The sequence below is a fragment of the Octopus sinensis genome, linkage group LG23 (genome assembly GCF_006345805.1).
Source record: "Octopus sinensis linkage group LG23, ASM634580v1, whole genome shotgun sequence".
NCBI lineage: Eukaryota > Metazoa > Mollusca > Cephalopoda > Octopoda > Octopodidae > Octopus > Octopus sinensis.
Window position 1 is genome coordinate 10,290,831 of NC_043019.1, and position 22,536 is coordinate 10,313,366.

At 37.8% G+C, this 22,536-nt stretch overlaps 1 protein-coding gene across 1 annotated transcript in view; it reads left to right on the forward strand.

The window, feature by feature from the left end:
- Window positions 1-22,536, forward strand: part of LOC115223489 (hydroxysteroid dehydrogenase-like protein 2) — a 22,996-nt gene continuing 460 nt past the window's right edge. Inside the window, exons 1-7 of the mRNA XM_029794097.2 lie at window positions 1-151; window positions 8,409-8,572; window positions 11,112-11,325; window positions 13,160-13,263; window positions 15,277-15,378; window positions 18,058-18,258; window positions 20,216-20,413. Of these exons, the coding sequence (XP_029649957.1) occupies window positions 135-151; window positions 8,409-8,572; window positions 11,112-11,325; window positions 13,160-13,263; window positions 15,277-15,378; window positions 18,058-18,258; window positions 20,216-20,413 (1,000 nt within the window). The 5' untranslated portion in view covers window positions 1-134. The remainder of the gene's footprint in view (window positions 152-8,408; window positions 8,573-11,111; window positions 11,326-13,159; window positions 13,264-15,276; window positions 15,379-18,057; window positions 18,259-20,215; window positions 20,414-22,536) is intronic.

The window sequence follows — 22,536 nt, forward strand, 5'->3', positions numbered from 1 at the left end:
TACGAAAGTTCTTAATTAAACTAGCTTTACTTGGGTGTGACCCCGAGAAGGAGGCCAAAGGTCAGAATCCACATTGAAGGGAAAACGTTTGGAAGCGATCGTCAAACCTCTCGGCTCTCCTGCTCACGACTACCATGGCTGCCAACACAGGGTAACATTTGTTCTGCTTTTTACCATTAATATTATTACTGCTATCATCATATTTAGGAGGAAAATATCTGCTTCTTTACCTTTTCTTAAAAGAAAAAAAAGCTCGAGAATTTAGGAAAGGTCGTCGCCCTCCGTTTTGTGTCAGTTTTTTAATTAATGTTTCAAGTTTAATTTTCGTTATATTCAAATAATCATAAAAACAATATGAATGTAAAAAGTTTAAAAAGAATGATTGCACAATAATTTTGATTAATGAAAAGTTAATTTGTGAACAGTATTTAAAATTGAAATACTTAATGTCGTATAAAACCTTCCTAATGATTTTTTAATGGGAAAAATGTGTCTTAGCTTTTCTGTGTAAGCAACTCACATAAATAATGATGTTTGTGTATGTGTGACTTGGAATATTATTCACTTCACATCTATGTATTATAGGGATATAAACTAACATCTGTACTTGAGTGGTACTTTATGTTACTGGGCGCTGGAAGGGTGAACGGTGATGTCCTCAGCGAAGATTTGAACACAGAAATGTCATGAGACACAGCTATTCATTTCGTTCGATGCTCTACCGATTCTGTCATGTCTTACGCCACACCCGACCGCGTTTGAACCAAATGAGTCAAGACGTTGGCTTCTGTAGACTTCGATGTCTGTCTTGGCTTCGAAACAACAAGCAAAAACCTGTCAAGAACTGATCTCCACTTAAGAAATCACACCCACCTCCTCCTCTATCTAGTTTTTGTTTATATTTTTTTTACTTGTTTCGGTCAGTGGACTGCGGCCACGCAGGAGCACCACCGTGAAGGGTTTCAATTGAATGAGTCGACTTAAGTACTTATTCTTTCAAGCCTGGTACTTACTCTATTGGTCTCTTTTGCCAAACTGCTAAGTTATGGAGATGTAAGCAGACCAACATCAGTTGTCAAGTGGTGGACAAACACAGACCCCCCCCCCTTCTCTCTATATATATATATACACACACACACACGATGAGCTTCTTTCAGTTTCTGTCCACCAAATCCATTCATAAAACTTTAGTTGACCCAGGACAATAGTAGAAGATACTTGCCAAAGGTGCTATACCACAGGACTGAACCCAGAGACATTGTTGAGAAGCAAACTTCTTACTACACTGCCCCACCCACCAAATATGTTTGTGTGTGTACATGTTTTTTTGCTTGTATTGTCTGTGTATATTTTACCTTTTACTACAAAAATGTTGATAGTAACTTTGAAGTCTTGGCTTGCCTACCTTTATCTAACTTTACTTGGGTCTTTGTAGGCATTACATAATCTTTGGTAAGTTGGCTTTTTTTTTTTCAGTGGCAGTTAGGTGCTACATACTCCCACCAAAAGAAATAACCAAAATCTGTATAAGAAACAAAAAATTAGAAAATATTTCATTGAATATTTTTTTTTATTAAAATTGTTTTTAACTTCATATTTTTGTTTCTTCCACGACTAAATTGTGTAATATGTCCTTCATTTTTTAAGACAATATGTAGGGGGTTCGGTTACTATTTCTCGTAGGTCTAGTAACAATGTGGAGAATCCTTTGTTGGCTTCGGTGTTGATGTCCTGGAATCAGTTCAATTAACCTTACTTCTTCCCTGCTAAGTTGTGACCTTTGAGCAAAATCTGTTTCATAAGAAATATGCATTATCAGAGATGAGTTAATGAGATTATAATTTGTCTGGGCTATAAAGAGGGTGTGTGTCAGTGGCTTAATGAATAACATTACTATCCTTGGTGTAAAGGATTCTGAGATCAAATCTTGCTTGGAATACAATAACAGAACTGGTCGGGAAGTTGGGGAGAAATAAACTCTTCAAATACTACTCAAAAGCAGGGGTCTGTTAACCTTTACACACACACACACACACACACACACATTTCTCCTCTTTATAAATTCATCTTTTTCCCCCCCTCTTCCCACTACATATAAGGAAAAAAAGTTTTGTGTACAAGACGATGTATTGTATAGCAATATACTTAATACTTTTTAAAGAATTATCAAACAAATTTAGCAAACATTAAACGAACTAAATTTCCCAAGAGCAATGAATATTCTTTCTAATCTTTGTCACAGTCAGCAATTTTGAGGGGAGTGATCAATTTTGATTTCATAAACTCCCAATCGTTGACTGATATTTTATTGATCCTGAAAGGATGAAAGGTAAAGTTGATCTTGGCAGTATTTGAACTCAGAAAGTAAAGAGTTGGAGAAAATGCAGTTTGCTAACGATTCCGCTCCCTGCCTTTAAGAAGTGTGAATAATGAGAATATATTTCACCATCTGAAAACTGTTTCCCCATTTCTTGCTTTCTGGCTTGTTTTATGTGTTTTGCTTGATGGGGGTCATCCCAGGTTAGTGGTCCCAGAAAAGTTATGTGTAGAGCCAACCAGGTCCACCTATGCTCTCCATTGCTGGGGGTCCCGTACCAGCCCATCTGCATCCTTCATTGGAATCGGCAAAATTTTCTCTGGAATTCTGAAATTTCACCGAGGTTAAGGATTGTGACTCTAAAGTTATTAAATGAATGAATGTAAATTCATTTACTGAAGGTTTTATGATTGCCAAGGGCAATGTGGGTGTCAGTGGAGCTATGTAAATACAAATATTGTAATTATACATGTAAGGGATGACCCTTCTATTTTTAACTTCTATGGCAGTTGTAGATTTGCTTTGATTTAGTTTTAGACAATTGACATGAAGTGAAGGAAACTTAATTTTTCACTGAATGATTATTTATTTTTGATCATAAGTTCATTTTAGCTGTTTTAATTGCACTGGAGTAATTAGGACTATATTATTTTATTTCTTTTCTCCATTTAAGATGGTAGAATGTGTGATTTGAAGGAGAATTGGCTGCTATTTTTGCTGTCATGTCTACCAGCCATAGAGAAGCCTTCTCAGTGATTCAGTTGTTTGTATGATTTGTCATTGAATGCTTCAGGAATGTCTTGGTAAATTTCAATCAGAAAGTTAGGTTTGTAAAACATTTTAGAGCAAATACACAGTAACCAATAGCAACATAAAAATTGCTTTTTCAAAGTGTGTGTGTGTGTGTGTGGTAGGTCTGGTGATCTCTTTAAGCTTGATAGAAGTTCGTTTATGTTATCTTTACTCTTGTTATTTATTTCACATTTTCTTTTTATTTTCATGTCAAAAACTGGGACTGTTTTTCTCTATCTACAATGATAGTATGTATACTACTCCTCCTTTTACTGCTACCACCACCACCACCACCTTTACTAGACCACTACAACTACTTATAATAATGGTTTTAAATTTTGGCACAAGGCCAGCAATTTGAGGGGAGGGGGTTAAGTCAATTGCATCAATTCCAGTGCCCAACTGGTACTTAAGGATGAAAGAATGTGCTGAAAACAGCTTCCATCACATGCCAGGGGGAGAAACTACAAGTAGTTGATATCTTCCGGTACCTAGGTGACCAAGTCAGGAGCCGGGGTGGTTGCTCTGGGAGTGTAGCTGCTAGAATAAGAATAGCCTGGGCAAAGTTCAGAGAATTCCTACGTCTGCTGGTAACAAAGGGCCTCTTGCTCAGAGTAAAAGGTAGGCTGTATGATGCATGTGTGCTAACAGCCATGCTACATGGCAGTGAAACATGGGCTGTGACTGCTGAGGACATGTGTAGGATTGAAAGAAATGAAGCTAGCATACACGACAGAGTGTAAACACTCTGAGAGAAAAGTTGGACATAAGAAGCATCGGATGTGGTGTGCAAGAGAGACAACTACACTGGTATGGTTATGTCGTGTGTATGGATGAGGACAGCTGTGTGAAGAAGTGTCAAACCCTAGCAGTAGAGGGAACCTGTGGAAGAGGTAGACCCAGGAAGACATGGGATGAAGTGATGAAGCACGACCTTCAAACGTTGGGCCTCATGGAGGCAATGACAAGCGACTGAGACCTTTGGTGATATGCTGTTCTTGAGAAGACCTAGCAAGCCAAGTGTGTGTGTGTGTGTGGTAGGTCTGGTGATCTCTTTAAGCTTGATAGAAGTTCGTTTTATGTTATCTTTACTCTTGTTATTTATTTCACATTTTCTTTTTATTTTCATGTCAAAAACTGGGACTGTTTTTCTCTATCTACAGTGATAGTATGTATACTACTAACCATGGCCTATGCCAGTGCAGCATAACTGGCCCATTTATGAGTACCCTTTGAGAAGACCTGTTGAGTCAAGTGAAGTGATTGTGGTGGCCAGTGCCAGTGCTGCCTGACTGGCTCCCATGCCAGTGGCACATAAAAAGTACCATTTGAGCATTGTTGTTGCTAGTGCCGCCTAACTGGCCCCTATGCTGGTGGCACATAAAAAGCACCTTTCAAGCATGGTCATTGCCAGAGCTGCCTGACTGGCCCTTGTGCCAGTGGCATGTAAAAAGTACCCACTACACTCTTGGAGTGGTTGGTGCTAGGAAGGGCATCCAGCTGTGGAAATCTTGCCAGATCAGATTGGAGCCTAGTACAGCCTCCTGGCTTGCCAGTCCTCAATCAAACCATCCAACCCATGCCAGCATGGAAAGTGGACGTTAAACTATGATGGTAAATAAAATATCATCATTTAACGTCCTCTGTCCATGCTGACATCAGTTGGATGGTTTGACAGGGGCTGGCTGGGCAGAAGATAGCACCAAGCTCTGCTCTCTCTTTTGTAATGGCTGTTATGGCCAGATGCCCTTCCTAGCACCAACCACTGCATACAGTGGACTAATGTAATATACATATAGGTGCGGGAGTGGCTGTGTGGTAAGAAGCTTGCTTCCCTGCGCTTATGATGCTCAGTGTTTTCTTTGCACTTCTAGGAGTCGCGACACCAACGTTGTGAATTATTGAACAAGTGAAGCACAACTACAAAGTAAAACATTTGTTTTGGGATTCAGTGGGGGATTGTTGCTCATGTTTATTTTGTCAAACAACAAATCTCCACTGAGTTCCTGGCAAATTGTCTGCCTGTAGTTGTGTTTAAAGTCTCACTTAGCAGTGAGTAATGGGTTTTGGGGGCGTATCCCTCCTCCTATAATTGTGCTTATTTTTTTACCAATTTTTGGTGAAATTGTGTGACTGTTTTGTGCCCTGGATTACTGAATTGGCCAGGAGTATCAGGACACGTCCAGAAGAATAGTTTGCTGTGTTTTTGAACTGTTTCTTGTCTTTTTCCTTCCTTCTTGCATTTTTTTTTTTGAACTCTGTGAACTTTTGTTTTTTGTGAACTTTTTCCAAAAAAATAAACATGTCAAAAATGATAAACAACAGTACGTTAGAGTAAGAGATTGTCTCAGCCAAACAGTGGATGAAAGACTTTGAAGAGAGGATGGTGGTGTTAAGGACTTACTCAAAGCCGCTTCACACCATCGCCCTCTTCCAAAAGACACAAATTGAAAAAGAGTTGGCAGAGTATTTGCCAACTATTAAATTCATCTCCAGTGGGGGTCAACTCCCTAAAGGTTCAACACCTCATTTGTGTTTTTAAAAAAGAACAATGTTATTGGGAAGTTACAATCGGGGGGCGTTGGCTGCTTCCCCCACCAACCATCTTTTTTTTTCATTCCATCATCTTTATTGTGTCTGTGTCCAGCCTGCAAAGCTTCCATCTGTATTATGCCTTTATGGCAAATGTAATGGAATTAAGGCTCTTGCTTACCAACCACATGGTTCTGGGTTCAGTTCCACTGCATGGCACCTTGGGCAAGTATCTTCTACTATACCCTCAGGCCAACTAAAGCCTTGTGAGTAGATTTGGTAGATGGAAACTGAAAGAAGCCTATTATAAGTGTGTTTGTCCTCCCACCATCGCTTGACAACTGATGTAGGTGTGTTTATGTCCCCGTAACTTAGCAGTTTGGCAAAATAGACTGATAGAATAAGTACTAGGCTTACAAAGAATAAGTCCTGGGGTTGATTTGTTCGACTAAAGGTGGTGCTCCAGTTTGGCTGCAGTCAAATGACTGAAGCTAATAAAAGAATATAGACAAGTTTCCATATTTTTCTCTACATATGTTTCCCCATTGTGGCTGTTTGCCATCTCTTCATTGGATGTTGCAAAGTGCAGTTGGATATGCTGAAGCACAATAAATCATTTCATTTCATCATGCTACATAAATTTTCTGTTTCTATTTCTCTCTGTTGACTTCCTTCTCAACATAAAAGTCTTGCCATCTGTCCTACTTCAGCCGTTTGATCTGTTTCATCCTAATGCTACAGAGAGTTGCCCTTAGGATCTTTTGTGATTATAGCATCCAATTACACTTGGAATATCCAATGCAGGAGTTGCAAACAACCATCAGGATGCAGAGATAATATCTTAACTTTTGGAACAAGAAAGCTCACCCTACCATAATTCTTTTTTCTTATTTACAACATCTTAAAGATAAGAGACAGCAATTTGCAACAATCTTCTTTATCACCTTAAATCTGTCCCTCCTTAAGGATTTTCAGAATGACTTTTTTAAAACTGAATCTTCTCTGGAGATCTACTCTATCACTCAGCAAGTGGATCCTTGAGAAATTTAGGGAAAAGAATGTTGCTGCCCAAGATACCAGCAAAGATTTTTACCATATCTGACACTTGAAACTCCGAGTAAAGCTGCTTGTTGATACATTTTTTGGACTTGGAAGTTTCCTGTCAGACTACACCACCACAACATGGTGTTGAAATTCTTTCTGATTGACTTTCTCTCAACCCTGGTACATTCCAGGTTTCAGTTCTCTTCCCCACACTCTTCTTCATACACATCATTGAACTAATTTCCTTCACCTCCAGCAAAACTCATTCTTTTGCATCTTCATTCTTCAATGACATTAGACATCCAAGCCTCATCCACATGGCACCTCGATACATTATGCCTCATCACACCTGTGCACTGACATGTGACCAGGGACTTTGAGAAATATTCCTCTGTGGAGTCATGCCATCTTTTCACCTTCAACACCACAAAGACAGTTACTACACACAGTGATTGTGTCTATGTCCAAAAAACATCTTCACCACAACTTCAATAGTGTCTGACTAAACCTCTCACAACCTCTACAGATGCCTTACCATCACATATTTTCATTTGATGACTGCACATTCTCAACAGAGCAAAATGGCAGTACAGAGACTGGTCTTTCTCTTGAGAGCCAAAAAATACTTCAGGCTCCAACAACTGCTCTCTACAAAGCTCATGGGACTCCCATAATAAAGTAATGCATTTGTGACAAAGCTGCTCTTAGATGTTTTAGACCACAGCCAAAGAAAAGCCAGCTGACTGATCAGCAAGAACCTGTTCTCCATCTGTAGAAGTTTTGTCTTCTCTCTCTTCTTTTTCTATGCTAACTATTGTGGCCTCTGTTCCTCACAGCTTGTTGACCAGCCTCATCACATCTTCATTCAGCTACTCCCTTCTCATTCTAACCTATGCTAACCAGTCTTTCCTGCTCAGAATTCCCTCTTTGCACATATTTTTCTTGTACTCGTTGACTTGAAGGACCCATCAAGGCTGTTGGTTTAAAATGAATTTAAAAGAGGTTACAGGTTCAGCTCCACCGTCTGCACATTGATTTTTATCAATGTTCTTCTCACGGCAATCAGCTGACGCAACTGTTAGCGCCTCAGGCAAAATGCTTTCTGACAGTTTGTCTGCCCCTACATTCTGAGTTCAAATTCCACTGAGGTCAACCTTGCTTTTCATCTTTCCGAGGGTTGATAAAATAAGTACCAGTTAAATATTGGGGTTGATGGAATTGACTAATTCCCTTTCTTCAAAACTGCTGGCCTTGTGCCAAAATTTGAAACCCATATCAATCTTGTTCCCTCTCTATCTTATTCTCCTCTTCCCTCTCTCTATCTCACTCTCCTCTTCCCCCTCTCTATCTCACTCTTCTCTTCCCCCTCTCTATCTCAATCTCCTCTTCCCTCTCTCTATCTCACTCTCTTCTTCTCTCTCTCTATCTCACTCTCCTCTTCTCTCTCTCTCACTCTCCTCTTTCTTCTCTCTCTCACTCTCCTCTTTCTTCTCTCTCTCTCACTCTCCTCTTTCTTCTCTCTCTCTCACTCTCCTCTTTCTTCTCTCTCTCTATCTCACTCTTCTCTTCTCCCTCTCTCTCTCTCACTCTCCTCTTCTTCCTCTCTCTCTATCTCACCTCTTCCCTCTCTCTCTATCTCACCTCTTCCTTCTCTCTCTCTCTCTCTCTCTCTCTTTTCGTGCTACTCTTATTGTTCTCTCTTTATTTCTCTGATCAAATCCAGGAAACTTGCCGGAAAGACCCTCTTTATAACTGGTGCAAGTCGAGGAATTGGCAAATACATTGCTATGAAAGCTGCCCGTGATGGTGCCAATGTTGTTATTGCTGCCAAAACTGCTGATCCACATCCAAAACTGCCAGGAACAATCTATACTGCAGCAAAAGAAGGTAACACCCATCCTCTGTCTCTCAGTTAAACTGTGTTTGTGCATATACATGCTTATATATATATATATATGCACACACGCACACATACATATATATATATAAATGAACATATATATACACACACAAAAATATAAATGAACATATACATATATATACATACACACACAGAGATAAAAATATAAATGAACATATATATAACACAAATATATAAACATATATATATATATATATATAAAACACGCATATAAAATTATATACGAACATCTATATAAATATATACATACCATGAGTATTGCAAAAGTAGGAACAACTTTTTTATCTGCCAGCACAAGATGTTCCAATTGCACATATTCCTCTATACAAAGCTACAGCACAGTTTCCACTCCTATCCCAAGCAATGATGTTGTCCCATCATTGATCACAACTTCTTAATCCTTTTTGAAAATTCCAGGTATGCACCCTACTCCTACCCAGTTCTTCACAGTTATCTCTCACCTGTGTCATCAAGTTATTGTTCCTGAGTCATGCAGGTGAAAGTCGGAGAGGTGCTGGATCCATGCTTTTTGGTGCAGGGGTGGATAGGGGAGAGGCACTGATCAGCCCCAATTTGCTGATTGCTTGATTTGTTGCCAAGCATTTGTGTGGTCATGCATTCTCATGGTCAGTATGAGATATTTTCAGATTCTTCTTTGGTCGCTTCTTCCTAATGGCTTCTCTAAGCTTTTTAAGTGTCTCAATGTACCTCTCAATGTCCACAATACAACCATATTCCAGAAAATTAAAGAGAATGTTCTTGTAATCCTCCAAAACAGTCACCATGACTGTTCATGTCAATCCCTGATCCCTGATCTTCTTCTTTGGGTCTGGAGACAAACTGTGACCCCATTCCATCCATTTGTTTTGGTATCATAAAGATATACCCTCATTTCATTCCCTGCCACCAAGTCAAAAGAAAACTTGTCTTCATTAGCTTCAAATGCTTCTGGCTGACCAGAGCAGACTATCGTCCTTCTGTCCATTAAATCAAATGTCCACTGCCGCCAAAGTAACTACTGTCCAGTCCCCAATCAGCCACTGTCTTCTCTAATAATCTCTGACCACAATTCAGTTGTGCAGTAAGCTTATGGATTATAACTTGTCTGTCTGCAAATCATTTCCTTCACCCTCTGTCAGTTCCTGTCTATGGTCACTGTTGGATTGTCTCCCAATGCATTGTAGCTTAGTTTTCTCTATTATTTGCAATCTTGCACCATTTTCCCCAAAGGATGCTCTGGTTTCTATTTCTCATTGCATCTTAAAATGATATAAAATATTGATAATCAATCTTAAGCTCTCCAATGTTTATTTTCCTTGAAAAGTAATCAAACGATTGCTTTAATATTGACAATTTGCTCTACTTGAAAAGCAAACGATTAATTATTCCCTCTAAAATTCGATACCACCATTAATTGTTGCTACTGTTTTAATTATCCATTGCATCTCCTTGAGATAATTTATCAATTGAATATCAAGCCAGTGTATTTGGTAAAATTTGGTAACCTGGTTCCTTAGTGACTCATAAATATTTCCTTTGAATCTCAACAATTGGTGTTTCTTTATTCTGCCTCATGTTGGGGATTCTAATGTTTAATGTTGTAATACTTTATATTAGTTCTAAATCTGGTCAACCAGCAACAAGGAAACTACACTGAATCTCTTTCATAATACTTGTTATATTTATCCTGTCTTTCTGTACATCATCTGCTTTGTGAACTATTAGCATCATTGATTATAGATTTCCAATCAATCGCTCATTGCTTCATTGCACTTTTGGTTGTAAGAATGACAAGAGAGTGTCTGCGTAACTCTGGAATTATGCCACAAGATATTTTTGTTTAATGTACAAAATTAGTAGCTGTTTCTTGTTGATATATTTTTTACTCCCGCATTTTCTCTCTCTCTTGCATACACACACACGTGTGTGTCATAGGCAACAGCTTTTCTCCCAATCATGTTGTATTGAAGACAATCTTATGTTCAAATTCCATCTTTTTGAGGAAAGAGACTTTCCATATTTTCTTAGAAGTTATTTATGTTTAATGTGTAGCACCAATTCTTTGCATGTTTGCCAATCTTTCCTGATTTTCCTGATTTTATTTCTTCAATGAAATGCTTAGAACGTTAGGAATAAAATTGTTCCAAATTCAACATAAAGGACTAAAAATAAAATCATTTATATGTTTATGAAATGTTTTTGTGTAGCTTCCATTTATTAAATTTCCCCAAACCTCAATCAATCAGTCAAACTGAGTTTATAATAGAATACGCTACTTGTCCCCCCCCCTCCACCATGGTACCAAGCTGTGTGATTGATCCCAAGACCGCTTCTTGCTAAAGAAACTTCTTAATCACGGAGCCATGCCTGTTTGTGTAAAATGTGTGTAAAGGATCTCAGGAATGCTCCAGGGTCCTTAGATCCAATACCAGGGATTTAGTATTATCGACAAACTTGCGCAGAACAGCAAACTTCTAAAATCTAGTTTCTTTTTGTTTCGTCCAGTTGAGGAAGCTGGCGGTAAAAGTCTGCCATGTATTGTTGATATCCGTTACGAAGACCAAGTGCAGAAAGCTGTGGATGAAACTGTGAAGAAATTTGGAGGCATTGATATCCTTGTAAACAATGCCAGTGCCATTAGCCTTACTGGAACTCAGCAAACACCAATGAAGAAATTTGACCTGATGATGGGCGTCAATGCCAGAGGAACGTACCTTTGGTTTGTATTCTCTCTCCATCTCTATCTCTAGCTTTCTCTGTCAACCTTGCTCTCTCTCTCTCTCTCTCTCATCGTTGCTATTATGCAAAAGTGTCATAAGTCCCAGATGTTGCTTTTTCAGAAAACAAAAAAATTATTTCACCATTCCATAACAAAACCGTTCTACTACACTTTGACAACGTTTGACCAAAATTAAATATTGAAAAAATGCATTTGGCCAAACGACAGTTTAACATAATAACAATGTGAGATATATATATATGTAATCGTTTATCCTTTGTTTTCAGTCATTGGACTGTGTCCATGCTGGGGCACCATCTTGAAGGGTTTAACCAAACAGGTTGATCCCAGTATTTATTTGTTTTTAAAACCTGGTACTAATTCTATCCTTCTCTTTTGCTGTACCACTAAGTTATCCCCATATATATATATATATATATATATATATATATATATGCCCTTACCTGCCCGCTCTCCTTCCCCCAACCACATCCCCTTTCCTCTCCTCCACCCTACCTCTTTGTCAGAAGATCCTGCAGGCTTTCTGTTGCCTCCAGCTACATCCCACCACACGTCAACACATACACACTCAGCCCCACCAACCCATTCGCACACCTGTCGCTAATAGCTGCTCACCTCTCAGAGTGATATTAATACACACGCACAGATCCTACCACACACACTCTTCTCTACAAGAATGTACTTTATCTTCCTCCTTCTATTTCTGGTCACTTCAGTAATTCAACTTCACATGGACTTTTGGTGCTGTTTCCCCCCTCCCCCCTTCCTTCTTTCCCTTTGGACTTTCCTGTTTTTCCTATTTCCAACAAAAAGCTATGCTCGAAACGTAAAACAACTCTCTTCTTTCTCCGAGCGTCATATTAATACATTGCTTGTGCTATACATCCTCACATTTGCTTCTTCTTTTAAATTGACTTTAAATATAAGTATAAATATTTTTATATATTAAACTAAACGATTGATAGCAAAGGCAACGTATTAGTGTCTGCTTTATTCAGCACGACAACCATTTCGGTTTACATCTGAAGATGTCAGCTGAAATGATCATCAAGCTGAATAAAGCTTACCCCTTACTTTGTCTTTCCTATCAATTACTTAAAATATACTAAACGTACACCGAGGAATTCCTTATGTAGATCCTGCAACTAAAGAGCTGTACTGTGGATGACGCCTGGTAACCATCAAGGCACACTGCTAGGGACATACCCCAAACAAGGTTTAGACACTACATTTTAAAGTCTTCTATTTAAACTTTAATTTCAAACATAACCTATATATATATATATGTATGTATGTATGTATGTATATATATAATGGGATTCTGTCTGTATTTATGATATATAGATGTGTGTGCATAGTCAGCCTGTTCTGTGTATTTTACTGTATTCTTGTCTTCTTTTGCCTTTTTTATACTCTGTTGTACACAATTTTACACACATACATGTACGTGGTGTGTGTCCGTCCTCTTTCTTTCGAATATTACAAGTTCCACTGGTTGTAGTGAAACTGAAAGTGTCTGCTACAGAACAGTTGTTTTGTATTTTAATAAACTTTAGAATGAATTGTTGCAATGTAACCTTCTCTGTGGTATCAAAGCTGAGGGCAGTCATCTAAGATGTTACTTTCTCTGTAACACCATAACTAATGTGTAGTCTGACACATTTACACTGACATTTATCTGTGTTGATGGAAATATGGGAAAATCTTTCATCTCTAAAGTTAATTGCTTCAAAAAAATTTAAAATTTTTTCCATCGTATATTGTTTTCTAAATTTTTATTTTTATTTATTGTATGATTCTTTCTTGTTTCCAGCTCCAAGGTTTGTATCCCTTACTTGATGAAGTCGGAAAACCCTCACATCTTGAATCTTAGCCCTCCACTAAACATGAACCCGAAATGGTTTACCAATCATGTGGGTACGTATCCCTACTTTGTTGTGGCTGTAGTACTCTTGGTCCACTCTAATTTCAGCCAACCTACCATCAATGCTGCTTTAGTTATAGCCATACCATCTGGATGGTGCTTGATGTCAGAAAAGATGGAATGGCCATAACTAAAGCATATAACTTATAAGTTAGCAAGATGTGATTGAAGGAAGATAATGATTATTATGTGTCTGCATATTTCAAGGACATTTCTTTATAATATCCATCCAATAAGATATCATAGGTGTTGCCTGTAGATTCTTTCACTACTTATTCTCTTCATGACCTCTCATCTAACTCATGAATAATTGTATCAGTCATAGGTGTTTTCTCTCCTATAAACCTGCTTTGTGCCTGCATGTCTATCTGTTTATGTCTGTTTTACTTTTTCTTATTTGTTATAAGATTAAAATACTTATCCTTGTACATGCGATTCAGCCATTTGATGATTCTTATGTATAGACTTATTTTATGGATTTCCAGTTGAACAGTTTTACATTTACTCTTATAGTATTTCCCTTAATTCTCTTGTTATCATCTACTAATAGCAACCTGCACATTTACTTGTGGGTTTTACATGTATCTGTGCTCCTTTGGTAGCTATGAACTTGTAATGTAATTTATGTACAACAAATAAGGTAACCAGACAACTGTAAAACAATCTAACGAACTGACAAACCTCTTTACGAACTAACAATCAATATTCCTTGTGAACTAACCGACACATCCCGCTGGAAACTAAACATGAACTTCACTCAACTCTGAACCTCACTTGGATCATTACTGTTTATACTTTATTTGGACCAGTCTATCTCTTGCAAGGGGGTGTTGTAACTACCGTCACAACAGAACTTATCTCCGTTTACCAGACGTAAAAGCTAATGTGCTTGCGTAGAAAACCAAAAGTATGTGGTGTGTGTGTAATTTTGTGTGAAAATATGGACAGGTATATGCTGTTATTTCTATACGCAAGGAACAATTGAAATATTTGTATAAATGGTTGTGCAAGAGTAGTACATGTGTGTAGACTTGTATATGTGTAAGTGTGTCTGTGTACCAGTATTTATATTAGAATAGAAATTATGTAGGATATATATTTATCTCTGTATACATACATTTATAGAAATGCAAATTGGCTGAGTTCCTTTCGAGTGTTGGGCCTCACGGAGGCAAAGTGGTTGAGTTCCTTTTAGCATTGGACCTCACGGAGGCAATAGCTGAGACCTTTGGCTTTATGTCATGCTTAAGAAGACCCATCAAACTGAGCAAAATTGCAGTCATGGCAGATACCAGTGTCACACAAATGGAACCGGTGCCAGTGGGACATAAAAGCACCCGTTACACTCTGAGTGGTTGGCATTAGGAAGGGCATTCAACTGTAGAAATCATGCCAAATCAGACTGGAGTCTGGTGCAGCCTTCCAGCTTATCAGCCCTGGTCAAACTGTCCAACCAATACCAGCATGGACAACAGACTTAAAATGACGATGATGACATGAATATGTATACATGTGTGTGTGTGTGTGAGCGTAAACATGGTGGATGACAGGTGAGGATTCAGCAATTTGTTGCCAAGCAACCTCCTGCCTAGAGGATTTGTTTTCAGTGATCAAATGTCCGTGCCACACATTGGCTCATTCTCTCCATCAAATCAATTCAGTTATTTAATTGATATTATGAGCAGTTGCCTCTGTTTTGCATTTTGAACTTCTACAATGAAACAGCATGGATTTACTTTTTGTCATCTTTGACAGCTGAAAATATACAAACAAAACCATTGTTTTAGTGCCATTATCCTTACACTAACCTTATGTGGGTGGAGTGAGAATGAGTGCACTCAAACCGAAATACTCAATCGAGTATTTCCTCTTCTTAAAAGTAACACAAACACCTTTTCTTGATGAACTTCATTGTTTTCTCTTTGTTCATCTTGAAATTGTATTTCTTTTGGGTAAAACTCTTTACACTTTATGTGGACCAAATATTCTTCTCTGTTCTTTCACAGCATACACCATGGCCAAATATGGTATGTCTATGTGTGTTCTGGGAATGTCTGGTGAACTACAGTCTCATGGAATTGCTGTGAATGCCTTATGGCCCAGAACTGGTAAGATTATCTTCTCTCTCACCTTCATTCGCTTTCTCTCTTCCAATCTTTGTTATTCTCTTTCTCTCTCTCTCTTTTTCTCATTAGTTTCAAAATGTCTCCTTCTCTTCTCTCGTGTAGCATGTGTCTACACACACACACCAGTGAAATTCAATAATAATCCTTTCTACTATAAACACAATGCCTGAAATTTGTGAGGTGGGGATAAGTTGATTGCATTGACCCCAGTGTGTAACTGGTACTTATTTAATTAACCCCAAAAGGATGAAAGGCAAAGCCGACCTCATTGGAATTTGAACTCAGAATGTAAAAACTAATGAAATACTGTTAAGTGTAGTGCCTGGCGTGCTAATGATTCCACCAGCTCACTGATTGAAATAATAATAATAATAATAATAATAATAATAATAATAATGATTCCTCCAATATAAAAGCTGACTGGTTGTTTGATTTATCCTTTCTCGTTTTATAATGTTTAGAGAGAGGAGGAGGAAGAGTGAAAGAGAGATGCAGACAGTTAACTTCTTGGGAGAGAGAGGAGAAGGAGCATCTCTTCCACCCAAACTATTTTGATTTTTATTACTTTCTGAAAAATATGCATTTTCAATGAAACTTCACAGGGATAAGTTTTTCTTGGTGAAGTAAATTGTGATTTTGTTGATATAAAACTCATAACATTTATTGCAAATATTCAAATGAGAAATTTTTGTTTAATTCAAAGAGAATAAATATTTTTCTTTTGAAAGTTAGTTTGCATTTCATCATTTTGTAAAAGCACCGAGAAAATTGGTAGAAGTTAAACTAAAATTATCAGATGCCATATTTCCATGTATTACCCCATGGTGGCAAAAGTACCAAAGTTACCTATCATATGATAGGCAACACACTAGCATGTGTGTGTGTCTGTGTGTATATATGTATATTAAACAAAATAACAAAGCCCAGGCTGTGAGAAGTTTTTAGGACACTTACAAGGAAAAAGATATATAGTCTTACAGCTGTTTTCTGGGATACTGTGGATATCCCTTATATATATATATATATATGGTGGAGATCTGGCAGAATTGTTAGCACACCGAGCAAAATGCTTAGAAGTATTTTGTCTGTTTTTAAGTTCTGAGTTCAACTTTGCCTTTTATCCTTTCAGGGTTGATAGAATACGTACCAGTCATGCACTGGGATCTATGTAATTGACTTAAATTCTCCTGGGTATGAGTATATATAAGAAAAAAAAAACCCCACTGCATCCATCTGCCAAGACATGTTGAACTGGTGTGGCAGAATAAGCTCATCAAACCAGCGTGATGGTTAGTTCAAATTCATGGCCTCCAACATGAGACCATGGTTGGTGGACAGAACATTCTGAGGCCTTCATCCTGCAGTTGACTGAACATGGGACAATCCAGTCAAAAATTCATATATGTGCATTTGTGTAAGTATAAGCAGAATTAGGTAAGTTGAAATATGTTTTTGTCACATATTTCAACTGCTAAAAGGCAGATACACTGCAGTTACCATGGAGAAAAAAAAAATCTCTCTTATGTTAAAAGGGTGCGTAAACAGTTTGTTCAGTGTCACCATCTATTAGGAATCCCAGACATTGATGTTTCGAGTTTTTTGACTCTTGTCAATGAGATGTACCTTATGCTTACTGCTTTGCACTGACAATTATTTACCTCTGTCGGGGGATTTACTTGTGCAAATCAGTCAACGTGTTGACTGAATTCAATGTAAAGCTACGGCTTTATTAAGTTTATTCAGGGTTGCCTCTTTTAGGGACCTCTAATTGACAAGAGTCAAAAAACACTGTCAATGTCTTGCATTACTAATAGATGGCGACACTGAATGAGGGATTTTTTTTCCATGGTAACTGCAGTATATTTGCCTTTTAGCAGTTGAAATACGTGACAAAAACATCCCTAATTCTGCTTATATATATATGTGTGCAGGTGTGGCTCTGTGGTAAGAAGTTTTTTTCCAACCCTATAGTTTCCGGTTCAGTCCTACTGTGCAGCACTTTGGGCTAGCAACTTCTATAGTCTTGCACCAAGCAAATCCTTGTGGGTGGATTTGGAAGATAGAAACTGAAAGAAGCCTATCATGTATATATATGCATGTGTGTCTTTGTGTTTGTCTCCCACCATCGTTTGACAACCAGTGTTGGTGTGTTTATGTCCCCATAACTTAGTGGTTTCGCAGAAAGGGATTGATAGAATAAGTTATGGACTTAAAAAGATATGTACTGGGCTCACTTTGCTAAAATTCTTCAAGGTGATGCCCCAGTGGAAGCACTTTGGATATCCTGGCATTGAAACCCCAAAGCAAATTCTGTTCTTGCACTTATGATGTAACTGGTGATCTGATGAACTTGCTTTATTTACATTAATTGTATAATGCTGAACATATATTGATGCAAACACATACATAGATTTCGTTTTCTACATGATTACAGCTGTTTCGTAACCTTCTTCATTTCTCCTAACTTGATGCATTATTTACTCTTCATGGAAAAATTTATTTTTATTTTCAGCAATATGTTGTTATTAGAATGATGATGTGTAGACTGATAGCCGATTCCGAACAGGGAGCTGACTGATAGCCAGTTGATTCTTTGAATCTATAGTTTATATTACTATTCTTCTATATATGTATGTATATTTGTGTATATATTCTCCTCAGCAATCTACACAGCTGCTATGAAGATGTTGGGAGGTGGAGATGATATTGCCAAAAGCTGCAGGAAACCAGAGATTATGGCTGATGCTGCGTATGTTATATTGAACAAGGACAGTAAAACCTTCACTGGACACTTCTGCATTGATGACACAATCTTGAAAGAAGCAGGAGTAACAGACCTTGAACAATACTCTTGTGTCCCAGGTAAGTTTGTTGACCACTGCTTACTATTCACACTTATTCACCTTCGTTATTGTTATTATTCAAATCCAGCCAAAGTCACTTTACCTGTCACCCTTCTGGCTTAAGTGTCACCAGTGAAGTTCTGAGGTCAACTTCTGAAGTCTTCTGTTGCAAATATCCCCAATTGTCTCCAAATCCTGAACCTTATGAAACCTCTCCTTGTTTTCAGTTGAAAACTGGAACTAAGCATTCTTCTGTGCCAAAAGCAAAGTTCAGCCACATTTTAGAGAGAACTTCCTGTCAAACAACTCTGCTTTGCACCTCAGACGCATGATTATTTCTGTTGTGTTATGGTGTGAGTTTGCTGTATTTTTCTTCTTTCAGTGCTTAATTCCTCAAGAATAAGTTCAAATTTGATATGATTTATCAATGATTTAGTAATTATTTATTTATCAATGATCTAATGAGGGAAAAAGAGTTTGAATTTGAATAAAACAGAGTGCTATAACAGTGTCATGCATAAACCAGCAGCTGTGAAAGAGATTTTGGGATTTATCACTTCTGAACTGAGCTGCAGTGATGCTTTCATTAAAGAATGGCAAGGATTAAAAAGAAGCATGGGTCTCTTGTGGCTTGATGAGGAGAATAGAATTATTGTAATAAGAATGGCTAAAGCTAATATGTTTTTTTCAAAACCTTTGAGAGTTGAGCAGCTCCCGAGTTACAGAGACTAACTGAAACACAAATTTAGCTCTGAGACTGAAGAATCAAATTGATATCATTTAGATATATGTGGAAATATGTTCAGCTTAGCTTGACAAGTGAAAGTGATGTGACAACAAGTCAACAGCCACTGGTAAAAGTCGCATTTACTATGATCCAAACATAGTTTTTGGATCATCTCAGCCAATTTTAACCAAATTCCAGCAATAGTTATCTTTTTATTGTTACTGAACAAAGTGTGCAAATCTTCAGTTTGGAAATAGATTGGAAGATTAATAGAGAGAAAGCAGTGGAAGACTTCATCAGTTAACTACAAACAATATTTAGGGTCATTAGCTGTGGGGCAGAACCATTAAAGTCTTTGTTAAGATTGACTTTGTCTTTCTTCTTTTTTGGTGATTGTGGGGGGAAGGGGGGTTGATGAAATCAGTTTAAATAGTGGGGTTAATTGTATCGACTGTTCCCTAAGAATTGCTGGCCTTGTGCCAAAATCAAATTATTATTGTGGTATCACTGTCTTTTCCTATAACCCTGGGTCGCCCAAAGTTTCGTGAGTGGATATGACTGAAGGAAATGGAAAGAAACCCATTGTTTATGTGTGTGTATACATGCATGTAGAAAGGATTATTATACATCAGTAGAAAGGATTATTCTCGCTGCCCCTTTTTTTCTAAACCTTTGTATTATATGACTCTTCTTGTTCATACTTTTTATCATTTCATCTTATGTAAACCCCCTTTCTTTATGTCTGTCTCTCTATTGTCTCCCTCGTCCTTTGCCCTTCTAGAAAATAAATGAAATTATTATTATTAAGGCAGTGAGTTGGCTGAACCATTAGCATGCTGGGCGAAATGCTTGGTGGTATTTTGTCTGCTGCTGCATTTCGAGTTCAAATTCTGCTGAGGTTGACTTTGCCTTTCATCCTTTCAAGGTCGATAAATTATAAACCAGTCATGTACTGGGGTTAATGTAATCGACACATCCCTGCTCCCAAAATGGCTGCCTTTGTGGCAAAATTTGAAACCATTATTATTACTATTATTATTATTATTAAGATGACGAGATGGCAGAATCGTTAGAGCACCAGGTAGAATCCCTAGTAGTATTTTTCCTAGCTCATCACATTCTGAGTTCAAATTCCTTCAAGTTCAACTATTCTGGGCCTTGTTCACTATCATTACCACCCACCACCATCTCCACCATTACTAAATTCATAATTCAACCTTAAAACCGTTCATCTTTTATTGTTTAACAGGTAGTACATTCCTTCCTGATTTCTTCTTGGATGTTGACCCTGACTCAGTGGAGGCCTCGTCTGGTGATGAAACCCAGCCTCCCAAACCATCAGTTGATGGTGAGGGTTTAACTGTCAGAACTTTTCAGTCAATCGAGAAAATACTGAATGAAGATGTTGTGAAATCAGTCGGGGGAGTGTTTGCTTTCCATTTGACAGGTAAGTTGTGCTGGTGTTGTTGTTCTTCAGCCCCAGGTCAGTGCTGATCTGCTAGATGTATAATCAAATGTTTTCCACTCATGCCCATCCTTGCCTTTTTATTTACAAAAAAATGGTCACTTTTTTTCTTAGACAGTAAACTATGAATTGACAGAAATTTAACTGCTGTTTTTAGTAGGTCAAGCTTCTACATAGAATTTTTCAATATACATCTGTCTGTCTCTCTCCCTCTCTGTCTCTCTCTCTCTGTCTGTTTGTCTATCTCTGTCTGTCTGTTTCTCTCTCTCTGAAAATGTGTTGTTGGTAATGCACCTAAATTTCAAAAACTCGTAAATGTTTAAAATACATTTATTTACATATATACCAAACTAGTTTCAACAATATTTTTTGTTTATCAATGGTAAAAGTTTAAAATTAGAAAAACATCTTTAAAAGTTTCAATGTTGACAAATTAAAATGTTTCAAAACAGATGAATTGAAATGTTCAAAATAGAAGGTGTAAGTCTGAATGTTCACAGCAGTCAATAAAATTAAAACTGTATATCAATTTGTTTGAATGTACAAAGTTCATTAATTTTTGTGGTGGTCGACAAGTCATACTGAAAAAACAAGTGTGAAATGAAAATAGTAAAAAAGGGAATTTGGTTTACAGTTTCTCTGATCCTCTTCTAGTAGATGCTTTCGCTAAATTCATCTGTTTTGAAACATTTTAATTTGTCAACATTGAAACATTTTAATTTGTCAACATTGAAACTTTTAAAGATGTTTTTCTAATTTTAAACTTTTACCATTGATAAACAAAAAATATTGTTGAAACTAGTTTGGTATATATGTAAATAAATGTATTTTAAACATTTATGAGTTTTTGAAATTTAGGTGCATTACCAACAACACATTTTCCTATATTTTTTCCTGTGTGGAAACACCACCCTCTCTTTTGTTTTATATATATGTGTGTGTGTGTGTGTGTGTGTATGTGTGTAGGCCCACTGAACTCGACACTGTTTTTCTCTCCATTGTTTTCCCCTCTTAATCTTTTCTGTCAAAGTGTGTAGACTTGAAACGTAAAAGAATTTCCCATTTTCCCCAAGCGTTAAACTAATACAGCCGCTTGTTCCTACACCTCGCTTCGTCTTGTTTTCCTGTAAATTTCAACTATATATGATTGATGCTGATCAACATGCAACAATTATTCTATTCAGGGTTTGGCCCTTATTGTTTATTGCATTAAACGCCCATAGGTTTGAACAGTGTGACAGGAGGTGGTCAGCTAAAAAGCTGCCCAGGTTCCATGTCTGTTTTGGCATGGGTTCTATGGCTGGATGCCTTTCCTAATGCCAACCACTTTACTGGGTGCTTTTACATAGCACTGGCATGGGTGTGCTTATGTTGCACCGATACGGCTGCTTTTTATGTGGTACCAATAAATATACTCATGTATAAATACATATATGCATATATATGTACATACTCTTTTACAAGTTTGTCATTTGATTGTGGCCATACTGGAGCACTGCCTTTAGTTAAACAAATTGACCCCCAGGACTTATTCTTTGTAAGCCTAGTACTTATTCTATCAGCCTGTTGCTGAACCATCAAGTTACGGGGATGTAAACACACCAGCATTGGTTGTCAAGTGATGTTGGGGAGTGGGGGACAAACACACATGCACATCTACTACAGGCTTCTTTCAGTTTCCATCTACCAAATCTACTCAAAGCTTTGGTTGGCCCAAAGCTATAGTAGAAGGCACTTGCCCAAGGTGCCATTGGTGGGACTGAACCCAGCCCCATGTAGTTAGTAAGCAAGCTACTTACCACATGGCCACTCCTGCGCATGTGTGTTGCTGTCATGGAGATACAATAGTTACCTGGTCAGAGAGAGAGAGAGAGTGATGAGGACAGAAACAGGTGTGTTGCTGTAGAAGAGGTACATGGTCAGTCCAGTCAGAGGGGGAGAGAGAGTGCCAGGGCATTCCCCTCGTGATACAGGGGGTCTGAATATAAATAAGGTATTGCCAAAGGTGCAGTAGGATGTAAAGATTTCACATGTGGATGTAGTGACTGGTGAAACCTGGGTGTATGGAGAGTTGGCAGGTGGGGCAATTAGACAGGAAGTATGTT